Source organism: Plecotus auritus (genome assembly GCF_963455305.1).
Source record: "Plecotus auritus genome assembly, chromosome: 6".
In the NCBI taxonomy this organism is placed as follows: domain Eukaryota; kingdom Metazoa; phylum Chordata; class Mammalia; order Chiroptera; family Vespertilionidae; genus Plecotus; species Plecotus auritus.
Genome location: NC_137773.1, coordinates 113,886,605 through 113,912,703, shown reverse-complemented (window position 1 = coordinate 113,912,703; position 26,099 = coordinate 113,886,605). Strand labels below are relative to the sequence as shown.

The 26,099-nt window shown below is 53.9% G+C and overlaps 1 protein-coding gene across 2 annotated transcripts in view; it reads right to left on the bottom strand.

Moving 5' to 3' along the window:
- Positions 1 to 288: 288 nt before the first annotated feature.
- The window catches only part of NDST4 (N-deacetylase and N-sulfotransferase 4), a 209,827-nt gene continuing 184,016 nt past the window's right edge, over positions 289 to 26,099 (bottom strand). For both annotated transcript variants that reach the window (XM_080674250.1, XM_080674251.1), the window contains exons 9-15: positions 21,105 to 21,201; positions 15,744 to 15,867; positions 12,845 to 13,019; positions 11,983 to 12,153; positions 10,295 to 10,404; positions 4,715 to 4,817; positions 289 to 1,328 (exon numbers count right to left, since the gene is read on the bottom strand). In XM_080674250.1, the coding sequence (XP_080530376.1) occupies positions 1,209 to 1,328; positions 4,715 to 4,817; positions 10,295 to 10,404; positions 11,983 to 12,153; positions 12,845 to 13,019; positions 15,744 to 15,867; positions 21,105 to 21,201 (900 nt within the window). In that variant the 3' untranslated portion in view covers positions 289 to 1,208. The remainder of the gene's footprint in view (positions 1,329 to 4,714; positions 4,818 to 10,294; positions 10,405 to 11,982; positions 12,154 to 12,844; positions 13,020 to 15,743; positions 15,868 to 21,104; positions 21,202 to 26,099) is intronic.

The following is a 26,099-nucleotide window of genomic DNA, read 5'->3' as shown; positions in this document are numbered from 1 at the left end:
CTATTATTTCAGCCCAAGGACAGTCCCGGGGAGGCAGGACGGGCAGGTGGTCCCAGTGGAGCCGTGTGACATGCATTCTGCTGAAACGTCACTTTAATGTGTCACTGAGAGATGAAAGGCTGCCACACGCTTTTAGTGACAAAACAGGACCCAAATCCCATGGCCCGAGCCTGCCTTTCGCACAGAGAGGCACGTGCCACGGCCACAGGAAGGGCCCCCTTCCCAGACATCCCGTGTGGGTGACGCGGGAGAGCAGAACATTTAGGTTAAGAAGCTGACGGGAGAGGTAAGTTTCAGCTCAGTATATATTTTAAATAGGCGGTAAGGACATGCCCTGTGTGCAGCGCCTACACGGGTGCACAGCAAGCCCACACGTCCATGTGCACGGCATCGAAGGCGCGAGGGCCTCCTGGACCCGACAGCATGCTGCATTCATCCCTCCGCTTATGCGTGTGTCCTGTTCCCCGTGGTATGCCGAGTCCATAGGCCCCACCCGTCCGTCCGGGCAGCTGCCTGGGCTGACAGCGTGGACGGCTTGCCCCACGTGGAGACGCTCACACAAACCACTGAAAGCTCAGAGTCTGCAGTCTCGTTGCATTTCCCGAATCTTGGACGGGCGCTGGGCACCCATGACGTCCGGGGATGCCGTGCGCCGGGTCAGCTTGTCCTGCCACTGAGGGCACTGCAGACAGTCTGTCCTCAGAGGAGGACAGACGGACATGGGGGCTCCAGCTTTACTTGGTCAGTGAGCCACGGGCACTGATGGAGGAGGGACAGGGCTCACACACTGAGTGATGGCCGCTCAGAGCAGGGCAGGGGCCACCCGGCCTCTCTCACAACAAAGCACAAGCGGGAAGCAGAGCCCTTCACTCAGACCCAGCTCACAGCAGCCTCGATCCTGTCTCCCACCCAGGACTCTAACTCGTCCCTTGCCCACCGTCAGGCCTCTGCGTCACCGAGTCCCTGAAGCTGCCGGTGAACAGAGGCACGGGCTGTGCTGGGATCCCCACCTGGAAACTAGAAAATGCCACAGCTCGCACAGGCTGGCGCTAGTAACTCTGATGTGTGCATATATAGGTTTCACTATGGAAAGGACAGGAGGGGCTTAGCCACAGTCCCTCCCAGGGGCACGCGTGCGCTGAGGGGCCGTGGCGGGGCTGGCGTCCTGCTCCGGGCAGCGGGCGGTGGTGTGGTCCTGCCCGTGGGTGCTACCTGGCCTTCTGCAGCTCTTGGCGCAGCCAGGCCGGCAGGGGCTGCCCGAGCCGGTGCAGCAGCTTGGAAAGCTCCACGTTGTGGTCCCGGTAGTAGCTGGACAGAAAGGCTCTGGCCTGGGGGGCAAAGGGATAGAGGAGGCTGAGGGCACCGTCCTGTCATGAGAAGAGACCTCACAACCTGTTCCTTGAGGGGTTGTGGCAGTCAGGCGGCTGCAAAGATGTGTCTCTTTGTGTGCCTCCTCGGATGTCACTCATTTTCACCTTTGAAAATGTTCAGGGCAGAACTAGAATATGGGCCCAGCCGCAATGATCAGAACTATGGGTCCTCCTCTGTCACCCGGGACGGCTCTGTTCTGAGTAGAAAGCACCTCCTCGCCCGGCTGGGAGTCGTCCTCCGGGGACAGGGCGCTCACCTGGGAACGCGGCCCATCCTCCTTCCGAGAACTGCCCATCACGGTGGAGAAACATCCCACCTCAGGGCTGAGACCTTCTAGTCCCGGAGGCGCCTGCTCTTTACAGCCCCAGCCCCTACTGCCTGTGATCTGGTCCTGGGCGCCCCGAGGTGCCCGCCCTCTGCAACCCCCCCCTCCCCACCCAGCCCCTACTGCCTGTGATCTGGTCCCGGGTGCCCCGAGGTGCCCGCCCTCTGCAACCCCCCCCTCCCCACCCAGCCCCTACTGCCTGTGATCTGGTCCTGGGCGCCCCGAGGTGCCCGCCCTCTGCGACCCCCCCCCTCCCCACCCAGCCCCTACTGCCTGTGATCTGGTCCTGGGCGCCCCGAGGTGCCCGCCCTCTGCGACCCCCCGCTCCCCACCCAGCCCCTACTGCCTGTGATCTGGTCCTGGGCGCCCAGAAGTCCCCGCCCTCTGCAACCCCCCCCTCCCCACCCAGCCCCTACTGCCTGTGATCTGGTCCTGGGCGCCCCGAGGTGCCCGCCCTCTGCGACCCCCCCCCTCCCCACCCAGCCCCTACTGCCTGTGATCTGGTCCCGGGTGCCCCGAGGTTCCCGCCCTCTGCGACCCCCCCCTCCCCACCCAGCCCCTACTGCCTGTGATCTAGTCCCGGCACCCTGAGGTGCCCGCCCTCTGGGACCCCTCCCCCAGCCGCATGACTTGTAACCTGTAAGATTATCCCTGTCACTTCCCATGTCTGTAACTCCTACTTCCCCATGTAATCTTTGCCCTTCTATCCAAGATAAGCAACCAGCTTATGGGGGGCGGGGGCGGCGGTGGACAGAGCAGATGTCTGTGGGTGACCTGCTGCTCCCCCTGCTGCTGGCAGGACTGGATAAGCACTCACATAGGATCCAACCCTGTCTCTGCTGAATTGGCTCAGGTAGTGACAGGCGCCGGCCCCTTGGCTGTCTGGTTACAAAAACATCTGGCGCACGCATAGCTGAAAATGAGACCAGGTCCAGGTATGCCGGCTGCGGCTCATTCACCAAGTGCCCCGTTTAGGGCGGGGTGGGTGACATCCACAGGGAAGAAGCCGAGGGGGGTTCTCTGATGCTACAGAGGAGCCAGGGATGGGGCAGATCTGGTACCAACTCCACAAACACAGACACTTCCATGAAATGTGGTCACTTTCTGTAACATTGGGCCATGGCATAAAAATAAAAAATCCTAAAAACGAAAATCCATGTTTAAAGAAATCACTTGTGATGTTACAAAACATTTCCTATCTTTTTTTGGGGACCAAAATAGATTTTCAAAAAATCATCAAGAACTTTCTACTCCAAACGATGCCAGGTCTCATCATGGAGACCACCTGGGCCGCATCTCCGGATCCTTGTTCCTCGTCGGCCGCAGGGCTCGGGCCTTCGCAGATGGAGGGCCACACATCAGGGTTACCCAACAGACCCATGGGCCTCACTTATGCTTTCTTTTATTTCTGGAAAACAGCAAGTTCACCCTTAGGTTCCTGTCCGGGTGCCACCTGCCTCACCCGATAGCCAGGGAGCTCTGCATCCATGATGGAAGGGCAGGGAGGAATGGCCCCCGCCTAAGTGCAGGCACCAACAGCCTTGTTTTCCGTCTGGTCAAAATCACACCCTCCCTCGTAAGCCTGTCCCAGTAATTTACCACAAATGAACCTCTTTCTTCATGCAAACTCCCCGAGCGCCTCCTGTGTCCGCTGGGAGAGTGGACTCGGAACAACCACACTCTTGGTGCACGCACACTGGTGTTTCCTCACATGTCCTCCCTGGACCCCGATGGCACACCCTTCACGTCGGGATCAGCCGCTTGTAGAAGTGGGAATGTTACACTGACGTCTTGCAGGTTAAAGTGATTTTGGAAGCCCATTGACATTCTCAAGTTCAAGGTTCTAGTTTGAGGACCTCCCAGTCCCTCTGTTTCCATAGTAATGCCTGCATCACTCCATCCCTCCCTTGCCCGCCTTGCCTGGGAGGGATGCTCGTGGTCTCTGCTCCGGAGGCTCACTGCTTCCCAATCCCCGAGCCTCCTCAGAGTGGCCCTCCGCCCAGAGACTCCCCTGCCTCCTGTAGAGGGCCCTGCTCCCCGTGTCTTATCACAGACCAGGGGCCATAACTAGCTCACCCTCCCCTCCGTCAATCTGGTCCATTACTGTTGTATCCTCTCTGATATCCTGGCAGAATAAGAAATAGACACGTGGTCTCCGACACAGAGCTCCTAAAAGGGAACAGCCCAGGTGAGAGTGACCACATCTTCTGTCAGGTGATGATATGGTGTGTGAACCTCACCTAGGATGGGGCTGGCTGCTGGGAGAACCTGAGTGCACAGGATGTAGGAACTCAAGCCCCACTCTGACCCCTGGGAGAAGAGAGTGGTGAGGTGGCATAGATCCCCAAGGCCAGGGAGGGCCTCAGTCCTGCCTGTAAGGAAGCCGCCACCGACACCTGATAGGAGGGAACAGTGAGCTCCGGGTGGTGAAGCGGGGAGATGTGGGGAGAGAGGGCACCCCGAGGCATGGACGCCCTGCCCCTCCCCACGCGGCCCTGTGTTCCTCTCCCATCTTTCATTCCTGGGTGATGTCCTCTGATAATAAACAGGTGAGTCCAGTGTTTCTCTGAGTTCTGGGAGCCACTCCAGCGAATTAATGAAACCCAGGTAGGGGCGTGGGGACCCCTGACTTACAGCCGGAGGGGGCGGGGAGGGCCGCCTTGCAGGACTGAGCCCTGACCTGTGGCTCTGCTGCTGCTGCGGTGAACAGTGTGGAGTGAGCCGGGCTATAGGACACCGGCCTGGGCCAGCACTGCCTGTCGGCAGGGAGAAGCCTCCCATCTCGGTGGGGGCCTCCACGGCTTAGCTCAGCCCATGCACAGAGCAAGCGCTGGGCGTGCATTTACTATGTACTAGTAAGTGTGATGCTCACACATGTTATCCTGCCACATGTCTGGTAACCCATGTGAGTACTTCACACGTCTGGAGGGGTTCCTGTCCAGTGAGCATGTCTGCCCTCACTCCTGTGACGGTGTGTGCGTGGCTGTACCCCACAATTCTAAAACCAGGGAGACCTACCTGGGGGTCCATGGGCGGGTACTTCCGGCCTTTGCTTTTTCCAAGGCATTTGGTCTTCCCTCCTTCCAGCAGTTGGCACCAAAAGCCCTTTTGGGGGTCAAACCTACAACAGACCACACGTGGACATGATCAGAGAGACTGATTACAAATGACGCGGAATCAGGTGCGGAAGCCTCCCACGGGGAAGGGGCACTCGGTAGCCCAGGCGCCCAGGTGTGTAACTCGCACCTACACATAGTTAGTGAGTTGACCTGAGAGTCTAATGAAATCAAGTAAACACCATGTTATTACAGTGGGCCTCGTTTCATTTCTGGAACTTATTTCGAGAAGTGACTTGTTAAAAAATGGAATAATTTCTCCCTTAGAAAGACTGTAAAAGGAATTAATCCATCCCAGACCCCCACCTGATCCCATGTTAACCTCTCTCACACACAGTGCTTGCCTAATGGGCTGGTTAATTTATAAATAAACACTTCTTTTCTTAAACTTATCGAACCACCCCCTACTGGCCTTACAGGAATTTTCCTGTTTCACTGCCCGGAAAAGCAATCACTGCCTAACTACTTTTCCTTCACCCACATCAAAACCAGGTTTTCTACCCCCTCAAGTGCCTGTGACTGCTGTTGTGTGAGCACATTCACACCTCATGTTTTAAAATTGTGCTCATCCCCAGCAACAAAAGCACTCTCTCCTTTGCTAGCTGGGGCTACACGCTTTTTGTCTGCTGAGGTATCAGCTTGGAAGAGTTATCAGGTCAAAAACTGAAGATGTGGTTGACAACCGAGACATTTTTTTCTGTGAACAACTTGGTCGAGAACCAAACTGTTCGAGATAGGAGACATTCGAGAAACGAGGTGGCTGTATCTATTTTAGCATATTTGTACTGTCATGGAAAAGCACATACATCTTTAGTCCAATCTTACGTTAAAGTTATTAATTCCATGCTTTCCTTATTCACCCATAAAAGATCAAGGCCTAATCATCAAGACTACAGCCCATGATAAAGGACCTTCAGAATGTGTATCCTCACCGTGATTCTCTGCCCAAGGAAATCAACATCTCTGAAATCATTCCATGGTATTCAGGGCGGGCAAAAGTAGGGTTATAGTTGTGAGTACTGCAAACACAGAGTTTATTCTTGTATTATTACCTATTAATTACTGTATTTTTTCCCATACAAACAACTATAAACCGACTTTTGCCCCACCCTGTATATTAAAATGACTTAATGTAATAGAAATAAAATTCTGTCAATACAAACATGAATGAAACACTCTAATTTGGAAGAATACTGTATATTTTTACAGTTCAAAAGGTTTATACCTTTTAAGGAGAGAATTAAAGGTGTAAAAGATGCCCGGCCAGTGTGGCTCAGTGGTTGAGTATTGATCTATGAACTAAGAGGTCACAGTTCGATTTCCATCAGGACACATGCCTGGGTTGCGGGCTTGATCCCCAGTATGGGGTGTGCAGGAGGCAGCCGATCCATGATTCTCTCTCATCATTGATGTTTCCATCTCTCTCCCTTCCTCTCTGAAATTAATAAAAACACATTTAAAAAGTGTAAAATGCAATGTGTTATGTTTGGGGACAGTGAGCCGGGCGAGGGGGCGGTTGGAGAACCTCACTTCTGTTGAAGCAGGTGACCCCAGCAGATGGCTAAGGTCCCTAGGACCCCAGGTTTCTAACTTGCTTTGCTCCCAGGGCTGTAGGAAGTGACAGGAGAAACGAGGTGTGGCCTCGCTCATTTGTTTAAACTCAAATGGAAGCAACTTAAAAAGAGAATTTCTGCTTAGGACTAACAAGGCAGGAAAAATGAAAGCGTGAGCCAACGCGGAGAGGTGTGCTAACTTCATTGCTTGGGACTGCAGCGTGCACAGAACACCGGAAGGCGCGCAGTCCTGCTGCTCAGCAGATGTTTCAGAGGATGGAACTTAATTGCCTGGGATGCAAAGTTAATTAGCGGCGGAATCTTTCGCTGCCCTGGGCCTTTGCTACAACACCCACGCCTGCTACTCACCTCTGCACGCGTGAGCTTCCCAGTCCCCTGCCCAGCCTGTTATCAGAGACGCGGCCCTTGCATTCCAGGCTGCCCGCGTCCATATTGTCAATTAGAATTAAATACATCGCGGGGCAAAAGGGTACAGGAAGGCAGGGCTATTTCCAACCTGGGCTTTTCAATCCACTCCTTCCCATCACAGTCCTGCCTCCAGTTGAGTTTTCGTTAATTTCCCAATTGGAGCGGCAATGACAATTCAGCCGGCTGCGCAGGACGAGATGGGAAGTGGCCTCGTGGTGCCCCAACAGCATTGCTGCCCAGGGTGAGAAGGGTTAACTACATTACGATGAAATTCAGCTCTGGCAACAGAGCCAAGATGTTTATAGGCGCTGCTCTCAGGTGTGCGGGTCCCTTGCTCCCCACAGCGGCTTCTGAGACAGAACTCAGCCACCTGAGGAGGGAGAACCGCCCGGAAGCCCGTGGAACCTCTTCAGATGGGCTGTCAGCCCCTCGAATCCTCACTGCTCTGCTGTCCTAGTTTCACTGACTGCATCGCTGGCGCCGTGCCGCCCATGGCCGAGGGGTGTTTATCCTCTCTGGGTGACAGGATGCATTGCTTCCTGGCATGATCACTGTGCACAGGACTGTGAGATGAAGACACGAGGCCTCCTCAGACGACGGCTGGACAGCTTTTAGGACGTGAGGCAGTTGCCATCCACATCCTCCTATTGCCTGGAGCGTCGTGGCGGTTGTTGATGTTTCTGATGGCTGAGCGCATTAGAAACCACCTGCTCTGTGCTTGTTTGCCCTCTCCCTTCCCCGGGAGGGCTTGGCAGGCTTACAGAACCCTCAGCAGCTGCTTGTAGTGAACAGGACAAAAGCGTTTCCTCAAGTGTTGCCAGGAGGCGGAGGCCGGCCTCACCCAGAGCGACTATGCACCTCGGGTCAGGGGTGCTGGGGCCCTGGGGGAGCGCTGCCTGTGCTGGTGGTTCCCCGTGCAGGTAGCACCTCCTTAGGGCTGCTCCCGAGACGGGGAGCCACCCAACCTCATTACTGCTTCTCTGTCCGCCCATGACCCTCTCTCGCTAATTGATAACCAGCTGCCAGGGACCGGGAATTATGTGATCAGGCTCCTTAGACATCGGTCTAACATGGACTAGGCTTCCTCTCAGGCCTGGGAGGGAGGCCAGTGCCCTCCTTTACCCTGCATTGTGCTCTGGCTTCAGCAGGTTTCGTTTATGTTTGTCTTGTTTACATTTTTCCATTTTTAATTACACAAGGACAGGGTTTTATTTCCCAAGCTGAGTACAGTGATGCCTCTCCAACCACATCCCTTTGAGCAGGAGACTTCCCCAACCCCCTTGGACTTGGGCTCCCCATTCCTCCATGGATTTGGGCTCCCCCTCCTCCCATAGATTTGGGCTCCCCTCCCTCCATGGATTTGGGCTCTCCCCATGGATTTGGACTCCCTCTCCTCCCATGGATTTGGGCTCCCTGTCTCCCCATGGATTTGGGCTCCCCTTCCTCCCGTAGATTTGGGCTCCCTGTCTCCCCATAGATTTGGGCTCCCCCTCCTCCCATGGATTTGGGCTGCCCCTCCTCCCGTGGATTTGGGCTCCCCTTCCTCCCGTGGATTTGGGCTCCCCCTCCCTCCATGGACTTGGGCTGGCTATGGTGACTGGGGTGTAATCAACAGAGCATGGCATCAGTGGTGCTGTGTTACCTGTGGGCGAGCCCCAGGAGGCCTGGCTGTCTGGGACCACTCCCCTGATGTGCTATCCACCCGCAGAACCCAGCCAGCATGGAGAGAAAGCCCCGTGAGCCCTCCCACTGAACTCGGCCTCTGATCCATCCCCATCCACCAGACAGAGATGTGAGTGAGGACATGAAGGAAGAGTCAGGTTAAAGGTGGCTAAGGTCCTGAGTCACCTCCTCCAGGGATCACTGGATAACTCCCTCTGTGGGGGACCTGGGGGAGAAGAGCCTCCACCAGTGGGATGACAGGCAGACACTCTGGCTGGGGACAGACAACACACCTGGGCCACGGGCCTGAAACCCATTGGAGGGCAGCCCGCAGACAGGTGAAGTAGAGGAATGTGTCGATGAGTTGGGAGACAAAGCAATGGAACTCCCCAGAGCAGCAAATTAAAATAAACTTCAAAAAATTGAAGAGACCTGAAGGGACCTTGGGGACAGCAAATGGAATAATGTTCATAGTGTAAGGGTCCCGGAACCAGACAGCTTCCCTGGTGAATTCCACCAAAGAAGATCCCAATCCCTCTCAAACTCTTCTGCAACATCAAAGAGGAGAGCGAGCTTGCTCATTTGCTCATTTCATAAGGCCCACACCAGGCAAAAACACAGAAAAACAGAATCCGGACCTCACACCAGGCAAAAACACAGAAAAACAGAATTATAGGCCTGGAGAACGCAGATGCAGAAATCCCTAACAAATCCAACAAGACATGAACAGGATCAATCCCACACCAGGATCAAGTGGGACTCAGTTCTGGGAGACAAGGATGGTTCAACCTTCACAATCCATGCAACTTTACCAAAACACTGAGAACCAACCAATGAACACAGGGATGCTGCAGGATACAATGTTAATATTTGGAAATCTGTGACATTTCTATCCACAAATCATGAACCATTGGAAAGAGATCAAGAAAACAAACCCATTCATTATTGCATCTGAAAGAATAAAATACTTAGGACTACATTTAACCAAGGAGGTGAGTGACCTATACACTGAAAAAGTAGCTTCCAGAGATTCTAGTCCCCTGACATTCAGGTCATATTCAGACATCCACGTCTTCCCAACGGCGGCCCCAGGTATGATGAGCAGAGACAAGCTGTCTCCATTCCCAGCCCACAGAATCCACAAGCCAATAATGTGGCCGTGGCTCCATACTGGTGGGCTTAGAAATGATCCCTCATGCAGCAACAGATCATTGGACATAAAACATGATTCTCTCTGATCTGGTTACCTTGTTTAATGAATACAGAGTAAGCCCAAAATCCACCTGGCAGGCGTGGCTCAGTGGTTGAGTGTCAACATACAGGTAAGAACCAGGAGGTCACAGTTCAATTCCGTTCAGGGCACATGCCCAGGTTGCAGGCTCCATCCCTAGTGTGGGGTATGCAGGAGGCAGCCGATCAGTGATTCTCTCTCATCATTGATGTTTCTCTCTCTCTCCCTCTCCCTTCCTCTCTGAAATCAATGAAAATATTTTAAAAAAAGAAAAAAGAAATCTGCCCACTGTCATGGACCTCATGATGCCATCGGGGCTCTGTTCCTGCCCCGTAGACCCCACAGAGGAGACTGACCTTTCACCTTTACAGCCTCCACTCCTGGGGATGGAAAAAGTGGACTTAACCAAACTTTCCTGGGAAGAGCTCACAAAAAAGGCAGACACTCCGTGGATAAGTAGGATGCTCCCCTGAGGGCTCTTGAGGGGCACAATGAGGTGTAAAAGCATCTCTCGTGCTAATGGTGCGGGCCCATCTGCACCCCCCTACCCTGGGATCACTTATAACGGCAACTGATGGGCGCGCCTGCGAGCATGAGGCAGACTCACGTCAGTGCTTCCGAGTAGTTGTAATGCGGCGTCACTCCCAGAAACTTCTGGACGCCGTCCATCACAGCAGCCGGGTCGGACCTCAGCTGCTGTCCGTCAATAATCAGCAACTGCAAAGGCAAAATTAGTCACTTAGTGAGGAACAAAGTGAAATTAACTAGACTGAGATGCCTCCCTGGACCTCGGATGACCTGAACCAGCAGGTTAACCTGCACTACACGGAATGCATGTACTATCGGTGCCTCCAGCGGGTTAACCAGCACTACACGGAATGCATGGTGATGTTCACAACTCGGTGTCTCCAAATGAACAATTAGATTGCTGGAGGCCCTATTCAGAGCCCTTGGGAAACCTGACTTCAAGTCAGAGATAACCGCAGACATGCTCTTGGTTTAGTGGCTATGTGGTAACAGGGCTCTCCACGTGCCATGTGCTCAGGTAATCCCCAGCCCACAAAGCCCCCTGAACCACCCTGGAGCTGAGGGTGGAGAGCCTGGGGGTACGGATGGAGATGACCCGTTCTCCTCGCAGACCCTGGTGAGGACGCAGCTTCTGGCCGCTCCCGACCGGAGGGGGTAAGCAGGGCAGACACTGTCCTGCCATCCTCACTCCTGGCTCCACCCCACCTTTCTGGGCGTCCGCCCCACCTTTCAGGGACAGATAGCACGCGGGTAAGTGCATGCACGGCGTTCCATTGGTGTGTGGTCCCGGAGTCTCTGGTGTGAGGACTGACCACTTTGGGACTGGCCACTGTCCGCAGGGAGACCCGAGAACATGTTCCATGCCACTGACCCCATTTGAACATCATGATTAACATTAAACATGTCTGTGACTGTAAATCGCTACCTGTGGCCATGTTACCATAATCTCCCGTGTGTAAGACACCCACCCCCATGTATAAGGCGCCCCCCACTTTTCCAACCCAAAATTAAGCAATCAATATTTTAAACATATTTAAAATATGTTGGTTTTCCTCTCAAGGCCTTCTTCTTCCTTTTTGGCATCTTAAGGAATTGTTCTTCCTGTTTTCCCCACTGTCTGATCATACACTCAGTGGGAGGAGGTCCAAATGGTCTCTCTGCAGCTCTATTTCCATGCTCTTTTGCGGAGCTGATTACATTCAGTTTGAATTTTGCAGAGTAAGACAATCGCTTACTGGTATTTATCTTTTTATTTTTTGACATCTCTCCACCTCCACCTCCAATTATGGCATCAGCTGACGTCAGCAACAATAAGGCTCGTTATTGGAGGAAGCCTGTTTGACAAGGTATGGGCAGCTACGCACCGCGTGACTCCCTCCTTGGCTGACTTTTGTGTATAAGATGCCCCTCGGTTTTCAGTCTAAAGATTTTAGAAAAAAATAGCATCTTATACAGGGGAAAATATGGTAATTCTCATTTTCTTTTAAATATATTTTTATTGATTTCAGAGTGGAAGGGAGAGGGAGAGAGAGATGGAAACATCAATGATGAGAGAGAATCATGGATCAGCTGCCTCCTGCACGCCCCCTACTGAGAATCGAGCCCACAACCCGGGCATGTGCCTTGATAGGAATCAAACCCTGGACCCTTCAGTCCACAAGCCAGCACTCTACCCACTGAGCAACACCAGCTAGGGCTCCCATGTTGTCTGTCAGGTCAGCACCATCCTGACACAGTGGACAGAGGTGGTCGGTGTTGGGACACTACCTGAGAGGCAGCGAAGTGGGCCAGCCACCGCTCGATGTGCACCGCGTACCAGCCCGGCACCAGGCAGCGCCTCTGCAGGGCCTTCAGGTCGGACGGGGCCCCCGGGCCGGTCGTGATCACTTCGTAGAAGTTAAACCGCAGGGCGGCTGGGTCTTCATGTGACCGCTGGTGCTGTAACAGAAAAGCCTCTGTAAGGTTAACGCCTCCATGCCGGCACAGGTGTACATGTGTGCGTGTGTGTGATGTGTGTGCCTCCCTCATGTCACAGACAAATGATGGATCGGTTCTAGAATAAAAATGATGGTGAAACCGCGTGGAAATGGAAACCCAGCCCCAAACCCACCCTGGCTTTTTGCCTCTGATTCCAGAATCTGCCTCTCCGGCACACCTGTCCCAGCAGGGCCAGCGCCCTCTGCTGGTCCTGCTGAGCATGGCCACCAACTGGCCACAGGACAGCCTCCCCCACCCACACCGGACTCTTCACCAGTACACAGAAGGTCCTCACTTAACGTCCTCGGGAGGTTCCTGGGACTGTGGCCACACACGGTAGCATGAAGCCTGTCTTACCGGGGCTGACACACACGTTAGGTCCCCGGGCATCGCACCCAGAGCCAATGAGAGGACAATGGGCAGAACAACGTTACCCCAGGACCTGCTGCCTTTGGTCACCACCCAAAGGCCTGCAGGGGAGTCTCATCCCCCCTTGACCCTGTTTCCACCGGGTTCTGGTGACTTCAACCCCTGGGCCCCTCCTGATCCTGCCCCCACCCCCCAATTCCACCTGCTGTCCTTGCACCGCGCCCTCCCCCCCCCCGCCCGCTCCATTCCCAGGGCGACCGAGCTCCCAGGACCCCGCCTGCACCTGGTACCAGGAGTAGGCCCTGTCCGAGGGGTCGATGAGGATGGTGATGAGCTTAGCCTTGGGGACCAAGGAGGCCGCCCGCTTGGGAGCTTCTTCTGAGTGGAAGTAGTTGGCGCTCTTTTCAAACAGGAAGTCGCTGGTGACATTGGCCGGTGTTGGGAAAAAGTCCATGTACCTGCCGGCGGAGAGAGACCGCGTGACCTTCCCGCAGAGGGTGGCTGTGACTCACCTGCACGCTTTCCCATTCCTTCCGGCCAGTTTCTGAGCGGTGGTGTTCTCACTGCCCAGCACTGGCTGTTCTGTGTGGCTGTTGGGATGGACCTTGCGGGGAAGGAGCAGCACGGGGCAGGTGCGCTGTTAGGGATGGAGGTGCATCCCTTAGATGTCATCGCTGTTTTGTGCTGTCAAAAGCCAGATCCAGAGACAGCAAGCGTCCCCGTGGCAGGCAGCAGAGAACACCCTATTGCCAAGTAAACATTTTAAAATAGCAAATGGATGTTTGCAGACTTGAATGCAAACTTCCTCCACTGAGATCAGAGCAAACAGGACTTAAATCAGAGAAGCCAAGAGCGCTGGGCAGACCCCGGGCTCAGAGCTCGCACCCTGTGTTGGAGGAGACACACCCCCCCTCTGAGCTTGCACCCCTGTGTCAGAGGAGACGTCCCCCCCTCTGAGCTTGCACTCCTGTGTCGGAGGAGATGGCGCCCCACTCTGAGCTTGCACTCCTGTGTCAGAGGACACAGCCCCCCACTCGGAGCTTGCACCCCTGTGTCGGAAGAGACAGCCTCCACTCTGAGCTTGCACCCCTGTGTCATAGGAGACAGCCCCCCCCGCCCCCGAGCTTGACCCCTGTGTCAAAAGAGATGGCCACCCACTCTGAGCTTGCAACCCTGTGTCGGAGGAGATGGTCCTCACTCTGAGCTCACACCCTTGTGTTGGATGAGATGGTCCCCCACTCTGAGCTTGCACCCCTGTGTCGGAAGAGATGGCACCCCACTCTGAGCTCGCACCCCTGCGTAGGAGGAGATGGCCTCCACTCTGAGCTTGCACCCCTGTGTCGGAGGAGACAGCCCCCACTCTGAGCTTGCACCTCTGTGTTGGAAGAGACAGCCCCCACTCTGAGCTCGCACCCCTGTGTTATAGGAGACGGCCCACACTCTGAGCTTGCACCCCTGTGCCGGAGGAGATGCGGCTCTGAGCTCGCACCCTGCAGGCTGTGGGTGTCCTCCCCATGGACCAGGACCCTGGGTGCTGCACTGCTCCATGCGTGGGAATGTCCCTCTGTGGGCGTTAGGGAATCAGTAAGTTCAGAGGTTAGTTTTGGGCGAGGCTTTAATTGTGCGAGTCACCCCATCACGGCTCACCCCTTCCCTACCTGTGCTGCCCTGCAAGATGAGCAGTGACTGCGTGAGGACACAGTCTCCCTGACCTTGTTGCTCAGCTTCCTGCCATGAAGGCCTGAAGGGGCTGCAGCTTCCTGCCGGGCCCTGCGGACACCTGCTCTGTTCCTCACAGATGCACTCGTGGCGCTGCTATGGCTGCTGCCTGTGATCCCAAACCCCAGGCAGGATTTACAGGGGATCCCACATCTGGGTCCCAGGGTGAGGGCCTGTCTCTAAGGAGGGGAGTGGACCAGCTCCTGTGAGGCCCACTCAGCCCCAGGGCCTCTGACCTGACAGGCTCCTGTGTGTGTGGGGGGGGACTTGGCAGCAATTCCGCAGCTGCAGGGGGAGCCCTGCGGGGACTGTCCTCAGGGGACCAGTGCCCCCAGGCCTGGGACCTGGACCGGGGCCTAATCTCTAGACAACTGGGACTGAGCTGGGAAAGCCCGGGAGCAGGTCGCCCATGCCGGATTCCTTCTATGTCAGTTCAGGAAAAAGACGGAGCCAACCTTTTTTCAAATGTGTGTAATGAACAGCATAACTGGTGAACGGAGTGGAGCCAGAGCCATGGGAGCAGGGAACAGAGTGCGGAACCTCAGAGGGAAGCGGGGGGGGGTAGGAGGTGGTCAACCAAAGACCTTGTGTGCATAGATGCATGGCCCATGGGGTGGTGGGGGCCCGGGGTGGGGGTAGGGATGGGCTGGACGGGGCCAATGGGGGAAAGAGAGGGAATATGTAATACTTTCAACAATAAAGCTTAAAAAAGATAAAAAAAATGTTTTCAAATGCAAAGTAATATTCCTCTTATACCCTTGTGTGACGGGCAGGGATGGGTTTTGTGTGACGGGCAGAGATGGGGTTTTGTGTGACGGACAGGGATGGGGTTTGTGTGACGGGCAGGGATGGGATTTGTGTGATGGGCAGGGATGGGGTTTTGTGTGACGGACAGGGATGGGGGTTTGTGTGACGGGCAGGGATGCAGCTCTGGGAACCTGAGTTATTGCCACGGCAAATCTCAGCTCACATCATCATAACAGCCCCGGTCTCTGTGGCTGATGAAGACACACCACACATCACAGGGTCTAGAATAAAACCCCCTCCCGATGTATCTGTCACCTGGAAGACACATTATACATCCAGTTAAAACGTTCTTGGCCAAGCATCTCAAACTTCATTTATTTGGCCTGTGTTAGCCATTGAGTTTGACATGCTTGTTCTAGGCACAGTGACGGTGAAATAATAATATGCGCAAGCTGGATTTTAAAGATCCTTATGCATAATTCTTAGGAAAAGTATTCCACAGTCCTCTCTATTCTCTCATTTACCAGGAAAATGTTATCATTATGGCACCGTCCACACACATTACAGGCCATGCCGATTAAGCGGATTCATTTCTAAGTCACGGTGGTGGGTGACACGGATTCCGCGGTTCCGGTTCTACAGGTGCTGTGGGCACCACAGTCGCTCGGCTGCACGTGCGCAGGCGCGATGCATGCGTGTGACGGCATTGTCCTCACCAGTCAATCCCCTTGTGGTAGTTGTTCCCGTTGAAGAACTGCACCTCCTCGAAGGTGCGGGGGCTGGGCAGGCTGCCAAGGATGGACGGGTGCATCAGGAGGAACAGGTACAGGGCCGTGGTGCCTGGGCAGGAGGGGCGGCAAGAGAGGAGCATTACTGCAGCAGGATCTCTGCTCAAAAAGCGCATTCAATTCTTTAAAATCTTCTTCTTATTTTTTAATATATTGTTATTGATTTCAGAGAGGAAGGGAGAGGGAGAGAGAGATAGAAACATCAATGAAGAGAGAGAATCATTGATCAGCTGCCTCCTGCACGCCCCCACTGGGGATTGAGCCAGCAACACGGGTGCGTGCCCTTGACTGGAGTTGAACCTGGGACCCTTCAGTCCGCAGGCTGATGCTGTAGCCACTAAGCCACACCATCCAGGGCGCGACATTCAATTCTTTAAAGAGTCAAAGCAATTTCCCTAAAATCAGTGAGGCGCGTTTCACACGACAGCAACCCAAGTGTGTTTTCATTCGTGTCCATGGCTCTGTGGACATCAACATGTGATCAAATGTCAGTGCTGAGTCCTGGCCAAAGCAAGCAGGCTGGCGAAACAGCCGGGGAGAACCTCAGAAATTGGGGTTCAGTTCCCTCTTGGGCCGGGCGCGTGGCTGCAGCATCAGGGGCGTCTGGCACCGGACTCTGCTGGGTCCCTGATCAATATCGTATCCATTTTAATGAAGTCAAACTGTTCAGCAGATGCTGACTGTGCTAGTCTGTGCACATCCCTGCAGTGAAGGCCAGAACCACCTCTGCTGGGCCCGAGCTGAAGGTGTGTATGGGGATGTGGGTCATGTGACAGGCCTTACCACACAGGGAGATGGGCCCCCACAATGAGAGCAGAGCAGAGAGCTTTCCTGCCCATGAGGAAGTGGGCAGTCAGGGAGGGCTCCCACGAGGAGGCATGCTCTAAGGTTGGACCTTAGAAACATAGGTGTTCCCTGAAAGGTTAAAGCAGGGGGCATACTTCTGGAAAGACAGCCACTTGAGTGTCCGGCCCTGGCGGGAGGGCAATCAAGTCTGATGAGAGCGGAGCAGACTGGCTGACAGGACCCTGAAGGACACGTAGAGGGAGGTTCAGAGGCTGGCCGGGACCTTCGCTCCTCCTGAGCTGGGCGGGACTGAGGCCACAGCAGAGGACCGCGAAGTGACAGTCCGCGTGGCTCCCACACACCTGAGCTGCCTCTGGGGAAAGGCTGTCCCTTAGGGACATGCTGGACCCTAGACGTGGTGGGTTCCTGGCCCAGGAGAGTGGGAGCTGGGCTCCATGCGGGGCTGCGGGGCTGTGACGATGGCCGCGGGGGGTCTGGGAGCAGGTGGCACAGAGGACTGGCATTGGGTTATGATGCAGCTCTCACAGGAGCCGAGGCCACTGGGCCTCTGTGTGATGCGATCGCCCCTTCGGGCCTCCCAACTCTGGTGCCACCAAATGGAGTGGAGGCGGGAGTGGCTAAAGCAGGGCACCTGCAAGGCTGAGGCTTGGCCACCGCGGATGGAAGACAGGTGACACATTTGCTACTGTTATGAATCGTAATGTAAATATCTGTGTTTTCCGATGGTCTTAGGCGACCCTGCAAGCAGTTCTCAACCTGTGGGTCGTGACTCACAGGTTGAGAACCACTGCTGTAGAGCCTAAGACCATTGGAAAACACAGATATTTACATTACGATTCATTAACAGTAGCAAAATTACAGTTATGAAGTAGCAACGAAAATAATTTTATGGTTGGGGGTCACCACAACATGAGGAACTGTATTAAAGGGTCGCGGCATTAGAAAGGTTGAGAACCACTGCCTTAGATGCAGGGAGCAGGTCACATGTTAACATCTGAAAGTTTAGGCTCTGTCTTTGTGAGTATGAACAACAGGGAAAGACAAGGGTACTTTTTTGAGTTATTGCTGAATATTGCAAGAGGAATACATTTGTAACCCCCCTCAGTTCCATCGCCGTGATGTTCATAGGATGGGACCTGTCCCCCCTGCTTCCCAGGAAGTCAGAGCCTGTGTGTTCTGAGCCCCCCATGGCCCCGGGAGCAGGGGGACCCAAGACTGGGACCAAACAGGGGCATGAATGCACTAGACTTTCCGATGTCACGTCAAGCCCGGTCCAGCCCCAGCAAGTGGTCCAGGTTCCACCCACCAGGCTCCCATCTCTCCCCACATTCATTCCATCCAGGGCCCGGTGTCAGCACTTTGTGGAGGAAACGGAAATCCTCGGGCCCTGGAGGACGCTAAGAAGCATTATCCTTTCTACAGTCACCGCCCTTGCATCTTGTTAGTGGCTAGGCTGCCCGGGAAGTGGGCCCTGACCATGGTGACGGGATGGCCCTCAGAGGTGTCCAGGCTGGGAGCAGAGCATTTAGAACCACTGCCTGAGTGTGGCCCTTAGGAAGTCCTCTCCAACGGTCACATCTCAGTCTGACCCGAGTTGTGAGGGGCCTTCATGCACAGCAACCCTCCCACCCCTGGTACCAGGACCCACCACCCAGCCAGCCCAGGACAGCCCCACTGCTGGGTCCCCCCACCCCCAGCCTCAGCCCCAGAGAATTGGGGTCACCTCTGGGCAGGGTCACCTCACACTCAGCAAGCCACAGTCAGAGGGCCACTTTGTTTTTTTAAAATATATTTTTACTAGAGGCTCGGTGCAGGAAATTCATGCACTGGAGGGGGGTGTCCCTCAGCCCAGCCTGTACCCTCTCCAATCTGGGACCCCTCGGGGGATGTCTAACTGCCAATTTAGGCCTGATCCCTCTCACAATCCAGGACTGCTCCTCCCAACTGCTCGCCTGCCTGATTGCCCCTAACCGCTTCTGCCTGCCAACCTGATCACACCCTAACCACTCCCCTTCCAGCCTGATTGATGCCTAACTGCTTCCCTGCAGGACCGATTGCCCCTAACTGCCCTCCCCTGCCGGCCTGGTCACCCCTAACTTCCCTCCCTTGCCAGCCTGGTTGCCCCCAACTGCCCTCCCCTGCTGGCCTGTTCGCCCTTGACTGTCCTCCCTGCAGGCCTGGTTGCCCCCAACTTCCCGCTCCTGCTGGCCTGGTCAACCCTAACTGCCCTCCCTTCCCAGCCTGGTTGCCCCTACCTGCCCACCCCTGCCGGCCTGGTCCCACCCCCCCCCAACTGCCCTCCTCTGCAGGCCTGGTCCCCCCCAACTGCCCTCCCCTGCAGGCCATTTCATGACCACATGGGGGCAGCCATCTTGTGACCAAATGGGGGCAGCCATCTTGTGCGAGGGTGTGATGGTCAATTTGCATATTACCTCTTTATTATATAGGATTGATTTTGGAGAGGAAGGAAGTGGGAGATAGAAACATAAATGACGAGAGAGAATCATTGATTGGCTGCATCCTGTATACCCCACCCGGGGAACAAGCCCCCAACCTGGGCATGTGCCCTGACTGGGAATTGAGCTGCGACCTCTGGTTCTTAGGTCAATGCTCAACCACTGAGCCACACTGGCTGGCTGGAGGGCCACTTTGTATGTCATGGTTACTGCAAGGGGTGCACGAGCCACATGCAGTTGTTAATGGCTCTGTGTGGAGGCCAGGTCCTTCGTGGCACCTGTGCCCACACTGCAGGGGGCCCTGCCCACTGAGCAGTAAGGAGGACAGAGAACCCAGGCGGCTGGCATGAGGGGCATCAGGAGTCAGCAGGGCCATTCTATCTGAGAACGCCTTTCCCAGCCCCTGGAAAATTCCAGGCTTCCTCTTTACTTGTCCTGGGAAAGCCAGTTCCCGCTGCAGCCTTATCATCCCCATCCTGGCAGGTCACATGTTAAAGTCTAAAAGTTTAGGCGCTGTCTTTGCAAGTATGACCAACAGGGAGGGAGCCGGAGTTATCTTGCTGACCTGCTGCTTTCTAGCAGAACCAGCCGGTCAGAGCGTCCAGTGACAGGTCTTTAAAGCAAACCTGTGACATGATTTTACAACAGGACTGTTCATTTCTTTCTAGACATTCCAGAGTTAGCACCACTGCACGGGAGTTGGTAGAAAATTAATGCACATTTAAACAAATTTACTAATTTGAGAGAGAGAGAGAGAGAGAGAGAGAGAGAGAGAGACATGAGTTTGTTGTTCTACTTATTGACGCACTCATTGCTTGCTTTCTGTATGTGCCCTGACCGGATGGAACCTGATGGCGCTGTAGCCTCAAGCCCCCGGCCAGGGCTGTCATGCACATTCTAAGCAACGGCAACAAAGGTGCCTGGTCTGAGACCCTGAGCTGCTGTGCCACTTACTGCTGTGAGACAACTTATGTTCCTGGAGGAAGAGCCTTCAAAACCAACGCCCAACAGGCTGGAGACTTTGCCGAGGCCTCAGCGCGGTCTGCTCGTGCGGGTCTCAGCGCCTCCGTGTGGGCCTGCGTGTCCGTGTCTGTGCCGTGCGTGGTGCACTCACTGGTGAAAATGCTCTCATCGAACCAGTGGCTTCCCGATACAGAGACTCAATAAAAACTTCAATAACCAGGACATGAGCACCACACATAAAACTGCCACATACGGGCGAAAGTGTAAAATATTCTAATTGAAAGTGTCCTCTGGCTGCTGAATTACTCTCTCTGGCTCCCCTGTCCTTTGGCTCAGAGAGCACGGAGGGAGAGCGCATGGGAGGAGCCCCAGGTGCCTGAGGAAGTCAGCCCAGGCTGTATTACACCTGATGATGGTAACCCCCCACCCCCCTCCACCCACATGTGGAATATTTTAAGGCAATAAAGACAGTGGCTCTAAAAACAGCCATTCAAGGCAGACATAGGTGCATATTGTTTGCCTGGAGCTTTTTGTGAAATAGCTGATGCAGGGTTACTCAGGCAAAGCACAGAAAGCAGGACTTAAACACCAGATAGCAGGACATAATCTCAACGTTGTCCAAAATTTGGTCTTGCCCTGGCTGGTTTGGCTCAGTGGATAGAGCGCCAGCCTGCGGACTGAAGAGTCCCCGGTTCAATTCCTGTTCAAGGGCACATGCCCGGGTTACAGGCTTGATCCCCCGTGTGGGGCGTGCAGGAGGCAGCCGATCAATGATTCTCTCCCACATTGATGTTTCTATCTCTTCCTCTCCCTTCCTCTCTGAAATCAATAACAATATATTTTTTTAAATGTGACGTCTGTGCAACAATTTTAAAAGCTGTGGCTAAAATGCAGTCCCTGAGTCCAGTTCCCAGGCAGCATCCGGACCACAGTGTGAAGCCGGATCCCAGCAGTGGGGCCCGTGCCTGGGTGTCTCCTAGTCACACGCACACCAGCCCAGCAACGCCACAGACACCACAGCCCATGACACAGACGAGCGCGCCCGCTCAGCAGCGACTCTCACCTGTCTTCTGTGGCCCGATGACAAGGAACCGGGGTAAGTGCTCACAGGTCTTCTCTCTGGACCAGATGTCCTTGTGCCGTTTGTCATCACAGGGGTTCTGCAAAGAGGAAGAACCATGAGCTCCGGGGCCATGATGCCCAGCCCGGCCTCAGCGCAGGACAGCAGAGAGGATGGGATCAGATGCATGCCTGATCCCCGACCCCAGATCAGACCCTGTTCCGTCCTGGCCCTGTGATGTCCAGGGTCACCCTCTTCTGACAGGCGTGGTGCTAGCTGCCGGGGCTCCGCCTTCAGTTTCTGTTTTCTGTCTGTGTACCTGGTGTCACTGTCTGAACTTGGTTTATAAAATAACTGAATCCAGGAATGACTTAGGCAAAGCCACACAAAGCAGAAATTAAACACCAGATAGCAGAACATAAACTCGAAGTTGTCAAAAATTTGATGTCTGTGCAACTGTTTTAAAATCTATCGCTAAACTTCAGTCCCTGAGTCCAATTCCCAGGTGGCATCCGGACCATGGCACTTGGCCCTGCTCTTTCCTGTCCCCCTGGAGGCTGGGAGGCCGGCCTTGAACTCCAGCCGTGGCCGTGGCCTCCTTTCCTCTCCTCACACTCTGTGTACCGGCCGCTGACCCTGCCAAACCCCAGTGTGGCCCTGCCGATGAGTCGGTGGCAGGTAGGGTCATACCTGTGGTCGCCTCTTGTCCCTCCTCCCCCCGGGTCACTGCTGGATGGCAGAGGCCAGGAAACCCAGACCCAAACCATTGCCCAGCTTTGCCCGATCCCGACCTTCCTCTCCTGTCCTGCCCGCCCCTTTCTGTGGCCAGGATTCAGGATTCTCACCCAAACCAGGACGCTTCTGAGAATTCAAGGGCCCTTCAATGAGAAGGATGCACTTTTGAAATATTCATTGGCTGGCAATTGGCTTTATTATGTCACCAATTCAAAAGTAATGACAGTCAAACATCACGCTCATGACATTCTTTCTGAACACCCATCTGAGTATGAAAACAACGATGTTTTTTATCCGAGTATTTAAAGTGACACAGGGGATGAGGCATGGACGTCTACACTGACGCCCCCTCTCGGTCCTCGGCCACACGGCCCTCCTTCCTGAGGCTCTTCCTGGTTCAGGACCATCACGCTCACTGCCAGCCTGGCCTTCTCTCCTGGCCACTGTGTCTTTGTTGTTTTCTGTTTTGACCCTCACCCGAGGACATGTTGTTTTTTGTGTTCCTTTTTTCTTTCTTTTTTTTTTTAAATATATTTTTATTGATTTCAGAGGAAGGGAGAGGAAGAGGGAGAAAGAAATATCAATGATGAGAGAGAATCATTGATCGGCTGCCTCCTGCATGCTCCACACTGGGGATCAAGCCCGCAACCCGGGCATGTGCCCTTGACCAGGAATCGAACCCTGACCTCCTGATTCATATGTCAACACTCAACCACTGAGCCACACCAGCTGGGCTTGAGGATATGTTTTCATTGATTTTATAGAGAGAGGAAGGGCGAGAGAAACATCAATCAGCTGCCTCCTGTACACACCTTGACGGGAATCAAACCCACAGCCTAGGCATAGGCCCTGACCGGGATTTGAACAAGCCACCAATGATATACAGGGCGACTCTCCAGCCAACGGAGCCACCCAGCCAGGGCTCGGCCACTACGCTTTTGACTGGGGAAGTGTTTTCTCTCTCAGGTTGAGGTAAGCTCAGAGTAAATTCTGTTAAAGGGAAATATTTTTGGTTCAATTTTTTTTTTCATACTGAAATGTTTAAATATTAGAGACCAAATATTTTCACAGTAATTTTCATTTAGAGTGTCCTTTATTTGACAGATATTTTTTCAAGGTAAAACTTGTCAGGTAAGTTGTCTGTAATTATGATTCTTTTGACCATGTTGTCCAACACAACTTCTGCAAAGCCAGACTTCTCAACCCCACTCCATTCCAGCTTAGTATAATTTCATTAATTAAAGTTAGGAGAGCCCGGCTGGCATGGCTCAGTGGTTGAGCATCCACCTATGAACCAGGAGGTCAGGGTTCGATTCCTGGTCAGGGCACATGCCCGGGTTACAGGCTCGATCCCCAGTGTGGGGTGTGCAGGAGGCAGTTAATCAATGATTCTCTCTCATCACTAATGTTTCTCTCTCTCTCTCCCCCTTCCTCTCTGAAATCAATAAAAACATCTATAATAATAAAAGCATACTATGCTAATTAGAATGGACATCCTTCTGGACGAAGCTGAGGCTTAGAGGGAAGCCCAGGTCCCGGGTGCCAGAGGGAAGCCGGTGCCTGCAGCTGGGGGAAGGAAGGCCTACTCTTGCACGGATTCCATGCATCGGGCCTCTAGTATTTTAATAAAAGGTAGGAGATGTGTCAAGAAATGCTAACCACAATTGAACTTCCAGAGTTTAATGAAATAATGCCCTATTAAACCCTTAATTTCATTCCTATTCTCATTATGTAATTTGCTTAGTCCCTCCCCTTCTTGTTTTAAAGCTTTGTTTTGTTTATAAAGAAGGTGAAAAGCACTGAAGGGAAAAATATTCAATATATCTTTTCCTCAAAATAATAGTTTTCTCGGAAATTAAGTTTCAAAGCTAATTCTCGGGGTGTCATTACAGAGCCCGGAGGCCCTGGGTCGCCTTCCCATCCCTGGGGTCTTGCCTGCCTGCTGAGCTGGTGACCTGTGTGACCTGATGCTAGTTGGACCCGGCAGGTCCAGGTGGTCACTCTCACTGCTGCGATGGATGCGAGCTCAAAGGGGAAACCCCTAGCAGGTTCCAGGGCCTGGGCCTTGGGGCCCAGAAGGGAGCCCCCCGACCATCAGGTTCCAGGGCCTGGGTCTCGGGGCCCAGAGGGGAGGCTCTCTGGCAGGATCGAGGGCCCAGACGTCAGGATCTCTGAAGTCCAGTTTCTGGCAAAGGCCAGGACATCCTCTCACAGCGAGGGGTGGGCCCTGTGCTTTGCAGCTGAGAAAGCATATCGGGTTACATGGCCTCTGGGTTTGGAGCAGCATCTCCTTGCTTCAGGGGACACTACTGTGTCACTGGCCAGACATACAGGGGGCTGCTGGTTCTGAGTGGCCCCAGAATAAGGATCTGCCACAGGAGGCAGGGCAGAGGGGCAAGGCGCCCTCCCAGGCACACCTCATGGCGAACCCAGCCTCTCTGGTGCAAGAGGGTGTCTAGCAGAGTTTCGGTCAATCCCCAGGGCAGACACAGCATGTGCCCTGGGGTGCTGCAGCGGGTGCCCTCAGGCCACCTGGGGTGCTCCTGGCGCCGGAAGAGAGGTCACCTGTGTGCTGAGCACCGGCCACCTGGGGCCCTGGGTAACCATGTGGAGCAGAGCCGAACTCCTGTCCATCTGTACACAGTTATGAGGAGGCAGACATTGTTTATCCAGCCTCTGTATTTCCAGAGCGTCCTCGTCATGGCAACCTGGCCTGTGCTCTCACTCACTGTGCTTCACAGCACTTCTCTGGAGAAGGCAAGGGCTGGGGTCATGCTGAGAATCGTCACACTGCTTGACAGGACATCCTGCCATGAGGGGAGGGAAATGAAACTTTAGCTGGAGCAGGTGGCCTGCACAGGGCGTGGCTGTTGGGTGTGTCCAGGCGGCTCCAGGGACATGGCCGGTCAGCAAGGAGCCCGTTCCGCCCCGTTAGCTGTGCTGCGGTCACACTGTGGCCACCATCATGTTGTGGCCAACGTTGCAGACACACGCACACTTATTCTGCAGTCTGGAAATAACCTGTTTTTTCTGTGCAATGCCCTATGTTTTTACAATTTGAACAAAATGTTGCCAATTCTTTTAGCATAAGCTAATACCTACCCTAAACCTTCCTTATTTATTCAGTTGTTAAAGAGTCTGAATTCAGGGGGAGACTGCCTGGGTGTTAAGTAATTTTCCTAAGTTCTCTGGGATTCAGTTTCCTTATCCACAAAGTAAGGATTGGTAATATCTACTTCACATGGTTATTGAGGACATTCAATGAATCTGTGTTTAAAATGACGACATTGAACTCTGTGAGAGCAAGTGCTCATTGTGAGATCCCACAAACCCCAGCCCTTTCTCTATCCAGATGAGCTAGGCCATTGGCGTAGCAGAAACCTCACCTTACCTTAGGATGGGATTGTGGCCAATGTCTGTCCTGAGGGCAGACGTCCTGGTCCCCTGTCAGAAAGCATGTATCTTGGGTGGTTGCCACACCACGAGAAATTTTCTGTTACCAAATGATGACTAGAAGTCTGGGATGTGAGTTCCTGGAGGATTAGACGTCTGGGATGGGCATTCCTGGAGGATTAGAGTCTGGGATATGAGTTCCTGGAGAACTAGATGACTGGAATGGGCATTCCTGGAGGACAAGACATCTGGGATTTGGGTTCCTGGAGGACAAGACGTCTGGGATGGGTATCCGGGAGGACTAGATGTCTGGGATGTAGGTTCCTGGAAAACTAGACGTCTGGGATGGACATTCCTGGAGGACTATATGTCTGAAATGTTAGTTCCTGGAGGATTAGATGTCTGGGATGTGAGTTCCAGGAGGACAAATGTCTGAAATGGGTATTCCTGGAGGACCAGACATCTGGAATGTGAGTTCCTTGAGGACTAGACATCTGGAATGGGCATTCCTGGAGGAAAAGACATCTGGGATGTGCATTCCTGAAGGACTAGAGGTCTGAGATGTGCATGTACCTGGAGGACTGGTTGTCTGGGATGTGAGTTCCTGGTGGACTAGACACATATGATGGGCATTCCTGGAGGACTGGATGTCTGGGGATGAGTTCCTGGAGGACTAGATGTCTGGTATGGGTATTCCTGGAGGTCTAGACGTCTATGATGGAAATTCCTGGAGGATGAGGGGTCTGGGATGTGAGTTCCTGGAGGAGTAGATGGCTGGAATGGGCATCCCTGTAGGAATTGATGTCTGGGATGGACATTCCTGGAAGTCTAGATGTCTGGGATGGGCATTCATTGAGAACTAGATGACTG